At 39.0% G+C, this 17645-nt stretch overlaps 1 protein-coding gene across 7 annotated transcripts in view; it reads right to left on the reverse strand.

Moving 5' to 3' along the window:
- The window catches only part of DCAF1 (DDB1 and CUL4 associated factor 1), an 81895-nt gene that overhangs the window by 12062 nt on the left and 52188 nt on the right, over positions 1 to 17645 (reverse strand). For all 7 annotated transcript variants that reach the window (XM_030306895.1, XM_030306892.1, XM_030306891.1 and 4 more), the window contains exons 18-22: positions 16092 to 16325; positions 14941 to 15034; positions 14321 to 14425; positions 14039 to 14112; positions 13409 to 13510 (exon numbers count right to left, since the gene is read on the reverse strand). In XM_030306895.1, the coding sequence (XP_030162755.1) occupies positions 13409 to 13510; positions 14039 to 14112; positions 14321 to 14425; positions 14941 to 15034; positions 16092 to 16325 (609 nt within the window). The remainder of the gene's footprint in view (positions 1 to 13408; positions 13511 to 14038; positions 14113 to 14320; positions 14426 to 14940; positions 15035 to 16091; positions 16326 to 17645) is intronic.

The following is a 17645-nucleotide window of genomic DNA, read 5'->3' on the forward strand; positions in this document are numbered from 1 at the left end:
TAAAAACCAAAATGCCAATGACTTAAGAATAAAACCAGTTCTCTAATGAGGTCCTTTAAATATGAAATGCACCAGACAATCCTTAAGGACAGTGGTGTCAATATGTAATGAAACAAGCCTTGAAATACAGAAGAAATGCTAACTCACCTACACTGCCTGCACAGACACCTAGTCTCCTCCCAGCTAAAGGCTTTTAGGTTTTTCCACAGACTGGGCCTTAGGGCCACTCGTTAGGACCCTCTGGAGTCTGCCCCTCTCAACCTTGGTTTTCCATGACAAGAAAGCCTCTGTTTGATCCTTCCTGCATTTGAGTATCAGAAGTCCTAACAACTACCCTACCTACCCCTTTTCTAATCCCTTTTTCCCTTAACCTCTCAAAAGGAAAGTTAAATAGAAGCACAGGAAAAAGTCCTTTCTCTTAAGTTGTTCACAGCTAGCCATGAAAAATTCCCCTCTTATCACTTCGTGTCTGCAGAGCAATGAGGCCAACAGAGGGAATAGCAACTCTCCAGACCCAAAGGTGTCTAGGGCAATGCTAGCTTCTCTTTTCTTGACCTTCTCCTTCAAAGATAATGGGTGCCACATGGACTGGACACAAATGACAGTCACCAAGATTATTATTGCCACTCCCTCATAAACTGCAAGGATGTTGGAGGGTAGGAATAATGGTGTTGATAAGTAACTTCAAATAAGCCCAGTTTTTGGTTTAGGTTTACAGGACAACATGTAACATCCGAAAAGCTTGAGACACAACTAATATCTGGTAGTGATAAGATGGTCTGCAGCCACCTTTACCACTGTAATATACTGACAAACAGCTCAAAAACATCATCTTCTTTATCTATTCAAGGATGAAGTACATCTTGTTTCATGACACGTAAAGTGGAAAAAGAGTATGATGCATTAAGGGAGTGGGATGTCTAAGGTAACAACAGGCCATGAGAATAAAAGAACAGACTCTATTAAGAAACCAACCTAGGGGCGCCTGGGTGGCGCAGTTGGTTAAGCGTCCGACTTCAGCCAGGTCACGATCTCACGGTCCGTGAGTTCGAGCCCCGCGTCAGGCTCTGGGCTGATGGCTCAGAGCCTGGAGCCTGTTTCCGATTCTGTGTCTCCCTCTCTCTCTGCCCCTCCCCCATTCATGCTCTGTCTCTCTCTGTCCCAAAAATAAAATAAACGTTGAAAAAAAAAAAAAAAAAAAAAGAAACCAACCTAAGGCTCACCAACAATGAAGCAACAGAAAGAAATCAAGGAATCGATCCCATTTACAATTGCACCAAAAACCATAAAATACCTAGGAATAAATCTAACCAAAGAGGAGAAAAGTCTATACACTGAAAACTATAGAGAGCTTATGAAAGAAATTGAAGAAGACACAAAAAAATGGAAAAAGATTCCATGCTCCTGGATAGGAAAAACAAGTATTGTTAAAATGTCAATATTACCCAAAGCAATCTACATATTCAATGCAATCCCTATCAAAATAATACCAGCATTCTTCACAGAGCTAGAATAATCCTAAAATTTGTATGGAACCAGAAAAGACCCCAAATAGCCAAAGCAATCTTGAAAAAGAAAACCAAAGCAGGAGGCATCACAATCCCGGACTTCAAGCTATACTAAAAAGCTCTAATCATCAAGACAGTATGGTACTGGTACAAGAACAGACACTCAGATCAGTGGAACAGAATAGAGAACCCAGAAATGGACCCACAAACATACAGCCAAATAATCTTTGACAAAGCAGGAAAGAATATCCAGTGGAATAAAGACAGTCTCTTCAGCAAGTGGTGTTGGGAAAACTGGACAGTGACATGCAGAAGAATGAACCTGGACCACTTTCTTACACCATACACAAAAATAAACTCAAAACAGATGAAAGACCTAAGTTTAAGACAGGAAGCCATCAAAATCCTAAAAGAGAAAGCAGGAAAAAAACCTCTTTGATCTTGCCTGCAGCAACTTCTTACTCAACACATCTCCGGAGGCAAGGGAAACAAAAGCATAAATGAACTACTGGGACCTCATCAAAATAAAAAGCTTCTGCACAACGAAGGAAACAATCAGCAAAACTAAAAGGTAACCGACAGAATGGGAGAAGATATTTGCAAAGGACAGATCAGATAAATGGTTAACCAAAATCTATAAAGGACTTATCAAACTCAACACCCAAATAACAAATAATCTAGTGAAGAAATGGGCACAAGACATGAATAGACACTTCTCCAAAGAAGACATCCAGGTGGCCGACTGACACATGAAAAAATGTTCAACATCACTCCTCATCAGGGAAATACAAATCAAAACCACAATGAGATACTACCTGATACCTGTGAGAATGGCTAACGTTAGCAACTCAGGCAACAGATGTTGGCGAGAATGCAGAGAAAGAGGATCTCTTTTGCATTGTTGGTGGGAATGCAAGCTGGTGCAGCCACTCTGGAAAACAGTATGGAGGTTCCTCAAAAAATTAAAAATAGAACTACCCTATGACCCAGCAATTGCACTACTAGGTATTTATCCAAGGGATACCAGTGTGCTGTTTCGAAGGGACACATACATCCCAATGTTCACAGCAGCACGATCAACAATAGCCAAAGTATGGAAAGAGCCCAAATGTCCATCGATGGATGAACCGATAAAGAAGATGTGGTATGTATATACAATGTATATACTCGGCAATCAAAAAGAATGAAATCCTGCCATTTGCAACTATGTGGATGGAACTGGAGGGTATTCTGATAAGCAAAATTAGTCAGCAAAAGACAAATATCATATGACTTCACTCATATGAGCACTTTGAGAGACAAAACAGATGAACATAAGGGAAGGGAAACCAAAATAATACAAAAACAGGAAGGGGGACAAAACATAAAAGACTCTTAAATATGGAGAACAAACAGGGGATTACTGGAAGGGTTGTGGGAGGGGGATGGGCTAAATGGGTAAGAGGCATTAAGGAATCTACTCCTGAAATTATTGTTGCACTATATGCTAATTTGGATGTAAATTTAAAAAAATAAAATTTTTAAAAAAGAAAGAAGAAACCAACCTAAAGCAACCATGTGACATTTGGAGGCTCTAACACCACTTACAAGCTCCGCTACCAAGAAATACTACCAACAGGTACAAGTTAAATAGTACAGCACTCAAGAAAACATGAAGACCGTGTCACAAATAAATCAAAGTTCTGAAGTATCCTTCTGAAGACCTCTCCCTTTTACCCACATCTCAGAACTCACGTGAGCTTTAAACACTGCAGGCTCCTCTTACCCATGACCAAGGAAATCACTGAGGACCCTCCAAGCCATGCAGCTGGAAAGCATTAACGGATATCTCCTTCCCCACTAGGGATCCCTAGCTGCATTGGTTGAAGTGGTTTCAACTCCAGAGCCTAACGATCCGTTTTAATAAATATGGCATTCAAAAAACTATGGTACTGCTTCTGGTTTCCAGTGTGGCATATAAGAAGCTTAAAGTCACCAATCCTAACACGTAAAAAGCTCAATAAACTGAAAAATCAACAACTCCTCTTAAATTCGACAGAGGTGGGGTCAGAGAGGCACCACTGTCCCCAGAATTGGAGACACCAACAAGAAAATACAGAGAATAGCAACTTGTCAGAGCATAAACCCAAAAGGATAAACCTTCACAGGAACCAGTGCCAAGGCAGGGAAACCTGAACTGTAACTGACAAATTGCTAGACACAATTCTAAGGATAAATGTGAGAGATAAAAACTCCAGGGGGACGGAGTCATCAGGGCCCCCAGACTTTTGTGAGTTTTACCTCCCGGAGGTTGACCAGGTTCTCACGATGAATATCAGAGAAAAATCCCCTTGGGTTGACCAGGTTCTCACGGTGAATATCAGAAAAATCCTCTTGGGCCTCCCACGGGAGGTGGAGGGGGACCATTTTGAAATACATCACAGCATTCTGTTCTTCTTAACAAGACCTCCCCTCAGGAGAAACTATTTAACCAAAGCCTAACCTGCTGGGACATTATCAGAGCCTAACTGACCTGGGGGAAGGGAAATATCCAACTCCAGCCACTCTAGCCCTCTGATCCCTCCCAAAGGGGATAGAAAAGACTGAGAAATGTGTGAAGTTCACAGTACACAAGTATAGATTCACTGAAACACTGAGACCTACTTATAGAACTGTAAAACACTTCAGGGAGCCTGGGTGGCTCAGTCGGTTGAGCATCCGACTTCAGCTCAGGTCATGATCTCACGGCTTGTGGGTTCGAGCCCCACGTCGGGCTCTGTGCTGGCAGCTCAGGGCCTAGAGTCTGCTTCTGATTCTGTGTCTCCCTCTCTCTCTGCCCCTCCCCCACTTATGCTGTGTCTCTGTCTCTCAAAAATAAATAAATGTAAAAAAGAAAAAAGAACTGTAAAACACTTCCCTGGCCCCACACCTTGCTACCACATTACTAAAGACCAATTTACAGCAGTTCTTTTTACCCAGCACATGATATCCAGGTATCAAGAAAAAAATTATAAGACATACTAAAAAGGAAAAAAAAACACAGTTTGAAGAGACAGAACAAGCATCAGAACCAGACTTAGATATGGCAGGGGTTGTAAGAACAAGAATATAAAACAACCATGATTAAGATGCTAAGGGGGCTCTCTAATGGATAAACTGGACAGCATGCAAGAACAGACAGGCAATGGGAGCAGAGCAGGGAAATTTAAAGAAAGAACCAAAAAGAAATGCTATCAATCAGAAACACTGTGGTAGAAATGAAGAATGGCTTTGATGGGCTTTATTAGTAGACTACACAGCTAAGTAAAAAATCTCTGAGCTTGAGGATATCTCAATAGATACCACCAAAACAGAAAAGCAGAGGAACAAAGACTGAAAAACACAGAACAAAATATCCAAGAACTGAGGGATGAGTACAAAAGGAATAACATACACATAATGGGAATTCTAGAAGGAAGAGAAAAAAAGGAACAGAAGAAATATCTGAAGCAATGATGACTGAAAATTTTACCAAAATTAATGTCAGACACCACACCACAGATCCAGGAAGCTCTAAGAAAACTGAGCAAGATAAATGCCCCCAAAAAACCTATACCTAGGCACATCATTTTCAAATTACAGAAAAAGATTTAAAAAAAAAAAAATCCTTAAAGAAGCCCAAGGGGAAAAAACATCTTACCTGTAGAGGAAAACAGATAAAAATTGTATCTCACATCTCCTCAGAAATCATACAAGCAAGGAGAGAGGGAAGTGAAATACTTAAAATGCTGAGAGACAAAAACCACTAACCTAGAATTCCATAGCCCTGTCCTGTGAAAGTATCCTTCAAAAGTGGAGAAATAAAGACTTATTCAGACAAAACAATACAAAACCTGAGGGAATTTGTTGCCAGTAGACCTGTCTAGCAAGAAACGTTAAATTCTTCAGAGAGAAGGATAATCATCAAGGTCAGAAACTCCAATCTATATAAAGGAAGAAAAGCACAGGAGAAGGAACAAATGAAGGTAGAATAAACATTTTATTTTTCTTATTCTTTTTTTTTTCATGTTTATTTATTTTTGAGAAAGAGACAGAGACACAGCACAAGCGGGAGAGGGGCAGAGAGCGAGGGAGACACAGAAGACAAAGCAGGCTCCAGGCTCTGAGCTGTCAGCACAGAGCCCAATGCAGGGCTCGAAGCCACGAACAATGAGATCATGACCTGAGCCAAAGTCAGATGCTCAACCGACTGAGCCACCCAGGTGTCCCTTATTTTCTCATTCTTAATTGATCTTTGTTGAAAATAATAGTTTATCCAAACAACACCAATAACTTGTGTGATTATGTATTATTATATATATATGTACATATGCTTATATATAAATGAAGGACAGCAATAAGATATGAGAAATACATGGGAACTAGGATTATTCTACCATAAGGTGCTTGTACTACCTGTAAAGAGATAGAGTGTCATTTGAAAGTGGACTTGGATTACTTGTAAATGTATATATTGCAACCTTTAGGGCAACTACTAAAAAAAGTAAAAATAAATAAATAAATAGAACTAATAGGCTAACAAAGGAGTGGAATCCTAGAAAAATGCTCCATTAAAACCACAAAAAGCAGAAAAAAAGTAGCAGACAGAAACAGGAAGAAAAAACAAGGGCAACACATAGAAATCAGCAAGAAATACAGTAGATACAAAGCCAACTATATCAATAATCACTTAGAATCTCATTCCAAATGCATCAATTAAAAGACATTATTGATGTGGACCAAGAAACAAAACCCAGCTACATGTTGTCCCCTAGAAACCCACTTTAAATATAAAGACACATATAGATTAAAAATAAATGGCGGGAAAAAGATATACCATGCTAACATGAATTTAAAAAAACTAGGGTAGCTGTATTACTTTTAGACAAAGCACACTTCAGACCAAGGAAAGTTATTAGTGATAAAGAAAGGCATTATGTGATGATAAAGGGGTCAATTCTCCAAGAAAACATAATAATCCTTAATATATATGTGCCTAACAGAACATCAAAATACACGAGGCAAAAACTGACAGAACTGCAAGGAGAAAATAATGAATCTACTTATTGTAATGGAGACTTCAATACCCCTTTATCAGAAATGGAAAAATACATCAGGCAGAAAACCAGTAAGGACACAGTTGAAGTGATCAATACAATCAATAAACTGAGTATAATGGACATCTACAGACTACTTTGTCCAACAACTGAATACACATTCTTCTCAAGCTCACATGAAACATTCACCAAGACAGACGACATTCTGGGCCATAAAGCACACCTTAACGAATTTAAAATAGAAATCATAATAATGTTTGCTCTCAGACCACAATGGCATTAAACTAAAAATCAATAACAGAAATATAGCTAGAAAACCCCAAAATACTTAGAGATTAATTTTTTTTAATGTTTATTTACTTTTGAGACAGAGAGAGAGAGAGAGAGAGAGAGAGAGCATGAGCAGGGTAGGCACAGAAAGAGAGGGAGACACAGAATCCAAAGCAGTCTCCAGACTCTGAGCTGTCAGCACAGAGCCTGACGCGGGGCTCAAACCCATGGACCGTGAGATCATGACCTGAGCCAAAGTCCGATGTTTAACTGAGCACCCAGGTGCCCCAAAATATTGGAGATTAAACAACACACTTCTAAATAGCAAGATTCAAAGAAGAAATCTCAGAAAATACTTTGAACTAAATGAAAATGAAAACTCACATAAAATTTTGTGGGGTACAGTGAAAGCAGTGCATAGAGGGAAATTTAGAGCACTGAATGCAAATTATTAGAAAGGCAGACCTAAAATCAATCAGCTAAGTTTCCACCTTAGGGAACTAGAAATAGAAGAGCAAATCAAGGAACTCTTGGGTGGCTCAGTTGGTTGGATGTCTGGTTCTTGACTGCAGCTCAGGTCATGAGGTCATAGTTCATTGAGATCGAGCCCCCATGTAGGGGTCTGCACTGACAGCAGAGCCTGCTTGAGATTCTCTCTCCCCCTCTCTCTGCCTCTCCCCTGCTCACACACTCTCTCTCTCTCAAAATAAATATATAAACTTAAAAAAAAAAAAAAGAGCAAATCAAATCCAAAGTAAGCAGAAGAAAAGTAGGAATAGAAATTAAAGTAGAAATCAATGAAATTGGAAACAGGAAATTAATAGAGAAAATCAATGCAATCAAAATCTTGCTCTTTAAAAAGATATAATAGGGGTGCCTGGGGCCCCTATAATAGGGGTGGCTCAGTTGGTTAAGCATCCAACTCTTTATTTCTGCTCTGGCCATGATCTCATGGTTCATGAGATAGAGCCCCATAACAAGATCCAAGCTGACACCGCGGAGACTGCTTGAGGTTCTCTCTCCCTCTCTCTCTGCCCATCCCCTGCTCATACTCACTTTCTCCCTCAAGAAATAAAATAAAAAGATTGATAATTGATAAGCCTCTAGCAGGCTAAGAAAAAAAGAGGGCACAAATTAATATCAGAAATGAAAGAGGAGACATCATTACAGATCCCATGGACATTTAAAGGATAAATTCTATGAACAGGGCACCTGGCTGGCTCAGTTGGAGAAGCATGTGACTTCTGATCTCAGGGTCATAAGTTTGAGCCCCACACTAGGTATAAAGATTACTAAAATAAAGAAGTATTTTAAAAATTCTGTGAACAACTCTATGCCCACAAATTTGATAACCTAGATGAAACAGACCAATTCCTTGAAAGACAACACCATTTGCCAAAATGCACACAAGAATGTGACAATCTCAATAGGGCTTTAGCTATTAAAGAAACTGATTCAGGGGCACCTGGGTGGCGCAGTCGGTTAAGTGTCCGACTTCAGCCAGGTCACGATCTCGCGGTCCGTGAGTTCGAGCCCCGCGTCAGGCTCTGGGCTGATGGCTCGGAGCCTGGAGCCTGTTTCAGATTCTGTGTCTCCCTCTCTCTCTGCCCCTCCCCTGTTCATGCTCTGTCTCTCTCTGTCCCAAAAAATAAATAAACGTTGAAAAAAAAAAAAAATTTAAAAAGAAACTGATTCAGTAATTAATAACCTTCCAAAACAGAAAGCACCAGGCCCAGATGGGTTTGCTGCTGACTTCTACTAAACATAAAAAATTACATCAATTTTTTAATATCTCTTCTAGAAGACAGAAGCAGGTAAAATACTTCCTGACTCATTATATGAGGCCAGCATTACACTAACAGCAACACCAAGGACATTGCAGTAGTCCTCTCCTCATCCAATAGGGATGGGTTCTAAGACCACTCCCCCCAACCCACAGTGGATGCCTGAAACTGAGGATAGCACCAAACCCTGTATTTTTTCCTATACATGTACGCCTATGATAAAATTTAATTTATTAGGCACAGTAAGAGATTAACAATAACTTTTATGAATATGGTCTTTCTCTCTCAAAATCTTATTGTACTGTACTCACCCTTCTTGTGGTGATGTGAGATGACAAAAAGCCTACATAATAAGATGAAGTGAGGTGAATGACATAGGCACTATGATGTAGGCTACTACTGACCTTCTGACCATACATCAGAAAGAGGACCATCTGGAGGCACCTGGGTGGCTCAGTCGGTTAAGCGTCCGACTTAGGCTCAGGTCATGATCTCTCGGTTTGTGGGTTCAAGCACCATTTTGGGTTCTGTGCTAACAGTTCAGAGCCTGGAGCCTGCTTCAGATCCTGCATCTTCCTCTCTCTCTCTGCCCCTCCCCCACTACTGTCACTCTCTCTCTCAAAAATAAACAAACATTAAAAAAAAATTTTTTTTTTTTTTAATTAAAAAAAATGGGGTGCCTGTGTGGCTCAGTCGGTTGAGCGTACAACTTCGGCTCAGGTCATGATCTCACAGCTTGTGGGTTGGAGCCCCACTGTGCTGACAGCTCAGAGCCTGGAGCCTGCTTCAGATTCTGCATCTCCCTCTCTCTGCCTTTTCCCACTTGTGCTGTCTCTAAAATAAACAAACAAACATTAAAAAAATTTTAAATATGGGGCGCCTGGTGGCTCAGTCAGTTGAGCGTCTGACTTCAGCTCAGATCATGATCTCACAGCTTGTGAGTTCAAGCCCCGCGTCGGGCTCTGTGCTGACAGCTCTGAGCCTAGAGCCTGCTTTGGAGTCTGTGTCTCCCTCTCTCTCTGCCCCTAACCCACTTGCATTCTGTCTCTGTCTCTCTCAAAAATAAATAAACATTAAAATAAATGTTAATGGGGCGCCTGGGTGGCTCAGTCGGTTAAGCGTCCGACTTTGACTCAGGTCACGATCTCGCGGTCCATGAGTTCGAGCCCCGCGTCGGGCTCTGGGCTGATGGCTGGGAGCCTGGAGCCTGCTTCCAATTCTGTGTCTCCCTCTCTCTCTGCCCCTCCCCCGTTCATGCTCTGTCTCTGTCTCAAAAATAAATAAATGTTAAAAAAAATTAAAAATAATAATAATAAATGTTAATATAATAAATAAATAAATAAATAAATAAATAAATAAATAAGGACCATCTGTTTCCAGACTGGAGTTGACTTCAGGTATCTGAAACCATGGAAAGTGAAACCACGGAAAGCAAAAGTACAGAAGGGGGGGGGGGGAAGGGGTACTACTGCACAAGAAATTAAAACTACAGTCCAACATGTCTCATGACCACAGACATAAAAATCCTCAACACAATATTAGCAAATCATATCACACACTATATACAAAGAATTATAAAAGCACAACCAAATAGGACGTACTACAGCTATGCAAGGCTGGTTCACATTTTAAAATCTAATTAATGTAATTCACTACTTCAATAGGCTAAAGAAATAAGATTTTATCAACAGATTCAGAAAAAGACTAACAAAACCCAACACCCGTAACTAAAAACTCTTGAGTAAGATGGGAATGGAGAGTAACTTCTTCAACCAGATAAAGAACATCTATGAAAAAAAAACACAGCTTGGGCGCCTGGGTGGCACTGTCAGTTAAGCTTCCAACTCTTGATCTCGGAACAGGTCATGATCTCATAGTTCATGAGTTCGAGCCACACGTCAGCCTCTGTGCTGATGGCACGGAGCCTGCTTGGGGCTCTGTCTCTCCCTCTTTCTCTGCCCCTCCCCGCCTGTGCTTGCTCTCTTTCAAAATAAATAAATAAACTTTAAAAAAATTAAAAAAACACAGCTAACACCATACTTTATAATGAAAAATTCAAAACTTTCCTAAGATCAGGATCAAGATCACTGATTTTCAAAATCATACTAAAAGTCCTACTTATCAGACAACAGGAAATAAAAGGGTACATTTTACAGAAATAAAACTGTCTTTGTTTGCAAATAATATGATTGTCTTTGCAGAAAATCCCAAAGAAATGACAATTAAAACTGGATTAAACAATTATAGCAGGGTTGCAGGATACAAGGTTAATTCAGTCTTTCCTATGTAACAGTTTTCCTGTACACCAGCAATGAACAAATGGAAACTAAAATTAAAAACACAGTATCACTTATATTAGCCCCACCTCTCAAAATGAAATACTTAGGTAATCCATCAGGTATTAGGTAAACCTAACAAAATATGTACAATATCTGTATGAGGAAAACTATGTAACTCTGACAAAAGAAATCAAAGAATTAAAGAAATGAAGAGAGTCCATGTTCATGGATAGGAAGACTCAATATTGTCAAGATGTCAGATCTTCCTAACCTGATCTATACATATAAACTCAATGCACTCCCTTCAAAATCCCAGCAAGTTATGTTGTAGATACCAACAAATGGATTCAAAAGTTTATATGGAGAAGCAAACAATCCAGAATAGTCAACACCATATTGAAGGTGAACAGAGTTGGAGGACTGGCACAACACAACTTCAAAACTTACTATAAAGTAACAGTAATCAAGACAGTATAGTATTGGAGAAAATATACAAATAGATCAGCGGAACACAGTAGAGAGCCCAGAAATAGATCCACATAAAGATAGTCAACTGATCTTGGACAAAGGAGCACAGGCAATACAACGGGTATTTAAACTGGGCGTCTATAAGCAAAAAAATTCATCTAAACACAGGTCTTACACTCTTTACAAAAATTAACTCAAAAAGAATCACAGACCTAAGTGTGAAATGCACAACTACCTATAAAACTCCTAGAAAATAACAGGAGAAAATCTACATGACCTTGAATTTAAAGATAATTTTTTAGATGCAACCTCAAAGTCACAATTCACAAAAGAAATACTTGATAAGATGGACTTTATTAAGACAAAAACTTCTGCTCTGTGACAGTGTCAAGAGAATGAGACAACAAGCTATAAACTAAGAGGAAATATTTGCAAATGACCCATCAGAGAAAGCACTATCAGCCAAAACATTCAAAAAAACTCTTACAACTCAATAAAAACACAAGAAACCCAATTTAAAAATAGGCCAATGACTTTGACACCTCACCAAAGAAAATCTACAAATGGCAAATATGGAAATGATGCTTCACATCGTAAGTCATCAGGAAAATGCAAATTAAAATAAGACTGAGAAAGCCTTCCACTTAGAATCTCCCTGAGGTGTGCCTGGGTGGCTCAGTAAGTTAAGCATCCAATTCTTGATTTCCACTCAGGTCATGACCTGCCAGCTCATAGGATTGGATGGAGCCCTGGGTCATCAGGCTCTGTGCTGACAGTGTGGATCCTTACCCATTCTCAAAATAAGTAAATAAAGATTAAAAAAGGAAAAAGAAGGAACTCCCTAAAGTGGGGAAGGGGCCCAAAACAGACTGTGGAGAAAGTTTCCTTCCTTTTGGTCTGGTACCAGGCATCAGTAAGGGTGTCAGGAGGTTCAGTTAAATAATTTTCAGAAAACATTTGTAGCAGGCTCATAAAACTTCAAGATCTTGATTCTTTTCTACTCAAAAAAAATCAAACCACACATTTTGATTGTGTGGAGAGGTTGTTCAACTAAAGGAACATCTACTAATTTTTTAATTAATTAAATAGTGATATATACTACTACATACCTATTAAAATGGCCAAAATCCGAAATACTGACAACACCAAATGCTGGTAAGGATGTGGAACAATAAGAATTCTCATTTGCTGATGATGAAAATGCAAAATGGTATAGCTCCTTTGCTAGAGGGTTTGTCAGTTTCTGATGAAATTAAACATACTCTTCCCATACAATCTACCAACTGAACTCCTTAGTATTTACCCAAATACAAAAGCCTGCACATCAATGTTTATAGGAGCTTTATGAATAGAGAATGTAGTATGAGCCCACTTGACAGGAAAGATCTGCTGAAAGTCAGAAGTTTAAGAAATTCTTCACAACTGATACAGACACACCACATAGGCAAACACCCAGCATAATATGACCGTAACTTAAAATCCCCTATGAAAAAAAGCAAACTAATATTCTGTGAGACATACTACCTACCCACATTTTATAAATGCTTAATTTCCAAAAGCATCAAAATCTTCTCTCTACTTATAAGCTCCAATCCATTACTGTGAAAAAAGACTATGCTATAAAACTGAGAAAATGCAAACCACAACTTTATAAAGCTTAAGCCATTTCTGTGACCCATCTCAGCAGATTGATTTTTCTGTTTTGTATTGACATTGGAAATATGGGGGCTGCTCATCCTAAAGCCACACAAAGCACTAGTCCTGAAAGTGAGTTCAAAGAAATCTCTAAAACAGTATCAGAGATTGCTAACATCCAAATTAATCTATAAACGGAACTCACAGAACTGTCAGGAACTGGCGTTAAAGTTTTATAATAACAAAAATCTACTTTCTTCAAAGTTTTAGTTAGTGATTTTAGTGACAACAAGCCTGCAGAATATGCCAACAGGTAACAAAAGCTGATATTAAAAAAATCCTTACAGCAAAAACCAGAAGACCATAACCTCTATAAAGTACAGCAACAAGAAATCTCAAAGACCACTGACCTGGTCCTCCTCTTCATCCTCATCCTCTGCCAAACGTTGCCTGCCCACTTCATACAGCCTGCATACCGTGTCCATGTTCAGAGCATCCATGCTGCCTTGGTTCTGAAAATAAAACACCCAGTCCACGAAGAGCAGTTAGTTTTCAGAAGGCCCACATCTACATCTCAGTTATAACTCGCACCCATGCACCTTGACCCTGTAACCGTCAAAGTTTCTGATACCCAAAATTCTTGAACTAACTCTGAAAATGTTATACGCAGGCCACAGAAAGGGAAAGAAAACAGGATAAGAAGGCTTTGGCAGGGCAAGCAATATTAAGCAAAAGAGAGCATCCTCAGAATGAACCTGTCTTGCTCTGTCAAGAGATCCAGACTCCTCTCAGAAAGGGAGCACAGTGACTCCAAGATATTAGAAGATGGGACTGTCCATGTTGTTTTATACTGGAATTTTCTTATTATTTCTCTTACAATGTAGATCTCTCCATCAAGCAAGTAGGTTATCAATAATCTACCTTTGGAAATGCATCAACTTTAGAACACATCTTAGATCAGACAAAATGCCTGTAGTATAACTTGAAAATGATCCTAAAGATCAAAACAAAACAGCAGGGTTTCTGCTAGCTCCCTTTACCTCAATGACAGCAAGATAGCAGTCTTTGGTGTCTGTACACAGGTCAAAGATGTTCCGTTTCACATCAATGGTTGCTGGAAAACAAAATGTGTCAAGACTCAGGATTGGACTACTGCTCTGACCTTAAAACCAGTTTTTCCTCTAAAGGAATTTCAAGGTGATTGCTCCTAAATAGTTCCATAACCTCTTGGCTTTTCAATGAAGAATTACAGAAAAGGATGATCTTAAATATGGAAAACCAAAACATGACAGAACGAACAATGTCTGCCCCTTCAAGCTTACCTATAGGTTTGTAGTCAGTTGCATTAAATGTTCGGAAGGATGATCCAAAAGGGCTTTTCATCCTCTCTTCCATTAAGTCATCCTCATCATCTGCCTGCAACATAGCTAATTGGGAGGAAGGGGGAAAGGGGGCCAAGGAGCAAAATACTTTTAGAAATCAGAAACATCCCCTATTCACAAGTGCAGAAAATATTAATGGACAATCAAGACTTTAGTGAGTTTCTCTGTAGTAAATTCATTCTATCTAATTAGTTCCTTTCAACGTATCCTACTAGCATACCCCCGAACAGTATCCTCAACCTTTCATCTAGCTCCCAACAAGTGTTATAGCTAAAGGCCAGCAACATCATAAAAGCACAAATGCAACAAGTTCGTAAGGATACAGATGGGAAATTAATGCATGAAATGTCTTTCTGTACAAGATGTACTTGTTATCTTCACCCTAAATCAACACTATTTTCATCAATAAACTTTGTCACCATTTGTGCTATCATTTTATCTTTTATGTTACAACCTTCAAATGCTTTCCAATTCATATTTGAGAGATATTTCCAAACCAAAAGGGGAGAGGGGAGAGAAGGGAGAAAAAGAATAATATAGAGAAGTAAAAAGTTTATTACCTCCATACATCACTGTCCCTGTGTGGTTGAACACAACACGACACTGATCCAGAGCAGGAACTGTGTGTAAAAGATGGAAAGTGCGAAGATCCCACTAGGAGGGAAGTGGTCAAGGATAACTATTTTATACAAAATTTCTTATGTAAACTCATAGAAGAAATTCCAAAATATCTCTTTTTTCCTCTCCTGTTGAGATATGAATGCTTTAAAGGTAATGCTTTAAAGGTAAAGTAAAGAGGCACCTAGGAGGCTCAGTTGGTTAAGCATCCGACTTCAGCTCAGGTCACGATCTTGCAGTTCATGAGTTCGAGCCCTGCATCAGGTTCTGTGCTGACAACTCAGGGCGTGGAGCCTGTCTCAGATTCTGGGTCTCCCTCTCCTCTGCCCCTCCCCTACTCACGCTCTCTCTCTCTCTCAAAAAAAAATATATATGGGGCGTCTGGGTGGCGCAGTCGGTTGGGCGTCCGACTTCAGCCAGGTCACGATCTCGCGGTCCGTGAGTTCGAGCCCCGCGTCAGGCTCTGGGCTGATGGCTCAGAGCCTGGAGCCTGTTTCCGATTCTGTGTCTCCCTCTCTCTCTGCCCCTCCCCCGTTCATGCTCTGTCTCTCTCTGTCCCAAAAATAAATAAACGTTGAAAAAAAAAAAATATATATATATATACATAAAAACATGAAAAAATTTAAAAAGTAAATAAATAAATAAAAGTAAAGTAAAAATGCTTTCAAAGTAAACAAAAGCATATAAAATGCTTATTATCAAGTAACATCCTTGAAAATCTCCTATGGTATCCTCATATACATGAAAACTACACGAACTCCCTTCATCTCAACAGCATCAATTCACTTTACACTTGTGATTTCTGCAATGCAAAAGTAAAATCCTTCTGAAGATATAAAAGTCAATTTAATACCTGGAGAAGTAAAAGGTAAGAATCTGGTGGTCACTCTTCTCAATACAAAAAAAAACATGCTAATGAAAGTTCACTGGTAATTACCAACCATTGGAGATTAACTAACACTTCAAATCAAAAGAGAGGCACCAAATTATTACCTGTGTGGATACTTTAACAGGGTGTTGGTAGAAAGATAAATTATTTCTGCATCACAAACTAGATAACAAACGGAAAATAAGACATGGGTGTAAAGGATACAATCTCAGTATTAATGATGACCTCCAGCCCATTTGGATGGAAAACGCCACTGATGTTCATGTTGAACTTGTCAAACTTGTGGATGGCTTGTGCAGAGCGGACATCCCAGAGGACGCCATCATTTAAGACAAGATCATCTGTAGGATTAAAGGTGGCACAGTTCCTCTTGTAGTTGTTGGCAAGATCTGGGTTAAACAGAGTCAACAGCTTGTTGCCAGTCTGAATATCATAAATCTTTAGAGAAGAAGGGGTGGGAAGAGAAAAATCAGACCAATCCATCCACTAACAATTCGAAGAGAAGCTGTGTAAAATATCTCTCCATGCTTTCCAAATCCCAACAAAATCACAAAAGCCCTAATACTGTAGAATACCTGGAAAGTATGAAGAGTACACCCATCCAAGCAATGTTTAAGTGCTTTGGTTCCCATTCAAGGTTTGAAAAGTCTCTTTCCCACAAGAAAATGAAAAGAGAGATGGCAATAAGGATAAGAAAACCCTCTTCTACCCCTCCCCCTTTCAAGAAACAGAAAATGTTTCTACAATAGAAACTGAGAAATTAAATTCATATGGATAGACCAATGATTAACCATAGAATACTATTAAAGAGCCACTTTTTGAAGAAAGGCATCAATGACATACCCCTTTCTCCTTAAAAATCTCCCAATACACATATTTTAGCCCTACAATAGTAAAAGTTCCAAATGTACAATGTGCAACCCATACAGAGACCAGATCTTTCCCATCACCTTACAAACATGCTGTAGTATTTCCAATCTTTAAGAAAAAAAAAAAAAGAATCCTCCTTTAATATAGGAACAATAAGGAGACACAAGAAAACAATCAAATCAAGATCATGAGACAAGACAACTAGCCTGGTCTCTTCAAAAGTCAATGTCATGAAAACTGGAGAAATGGTTCTTGGCTTTAAAACATTAGTAAGACATAACAACCAATGCAATATGTGAATCTTGGCTGGATCCTGGTTCAAAAAACAAAAAACAAAAAACAAAAAACAAAAAGCATTTGAAACCAAACACATCAGGAACAATAGGGAAAACTGAGTATGGAATGGATATTAGATGATACTTGGGAATTACTATAGATTTTCTTATATTTGATAAGAGTATAATTATGTAGTAAAATATCCTTACTGCTAAAATATGCATGCTGTAAGACTTAGAAATAAAATGTGTTTGCAACTTACTTTCAAATGATTCAGAAATACATACATATTAACACAGGAAGAACATATGGTGCAATATTAAACTGATGAATCCAGGTAATAGGTGTATGTACTATTCTTTCAATTTCTCTACATATTTTAACATTTTCAAATGAAAAGTTTGAGAAACCCTCCCTTCACAACCCCATATTCCCACCATTACCCTCAAGCTATTACACCCCACTTTTCTGTTTTTCTGCAAAAAACACTTCAGAAAACTTGTCTCTACTCAGTGTCTCCACTTTCCTGTTCTCTCATGAGAACAGATTTTCACCCCAGTGCACAGAACTAGCTCCTGACGAGGTTAACAAGATCCATATTGTTAAATCAAA

This window comes from Lynx canadensis, chromosome A2, assembly GCF_007474595.2.
Source record: "Lynx canadensis isolate LIC74 chromosome A2, mLynCan4.pri.v2, whole genome shotgun sequence".
NCBI lineage: Eukaryota > Metazoa > Chordata > Mammalia > Carnivora > Felidae > Lynx > Lynx canadensis.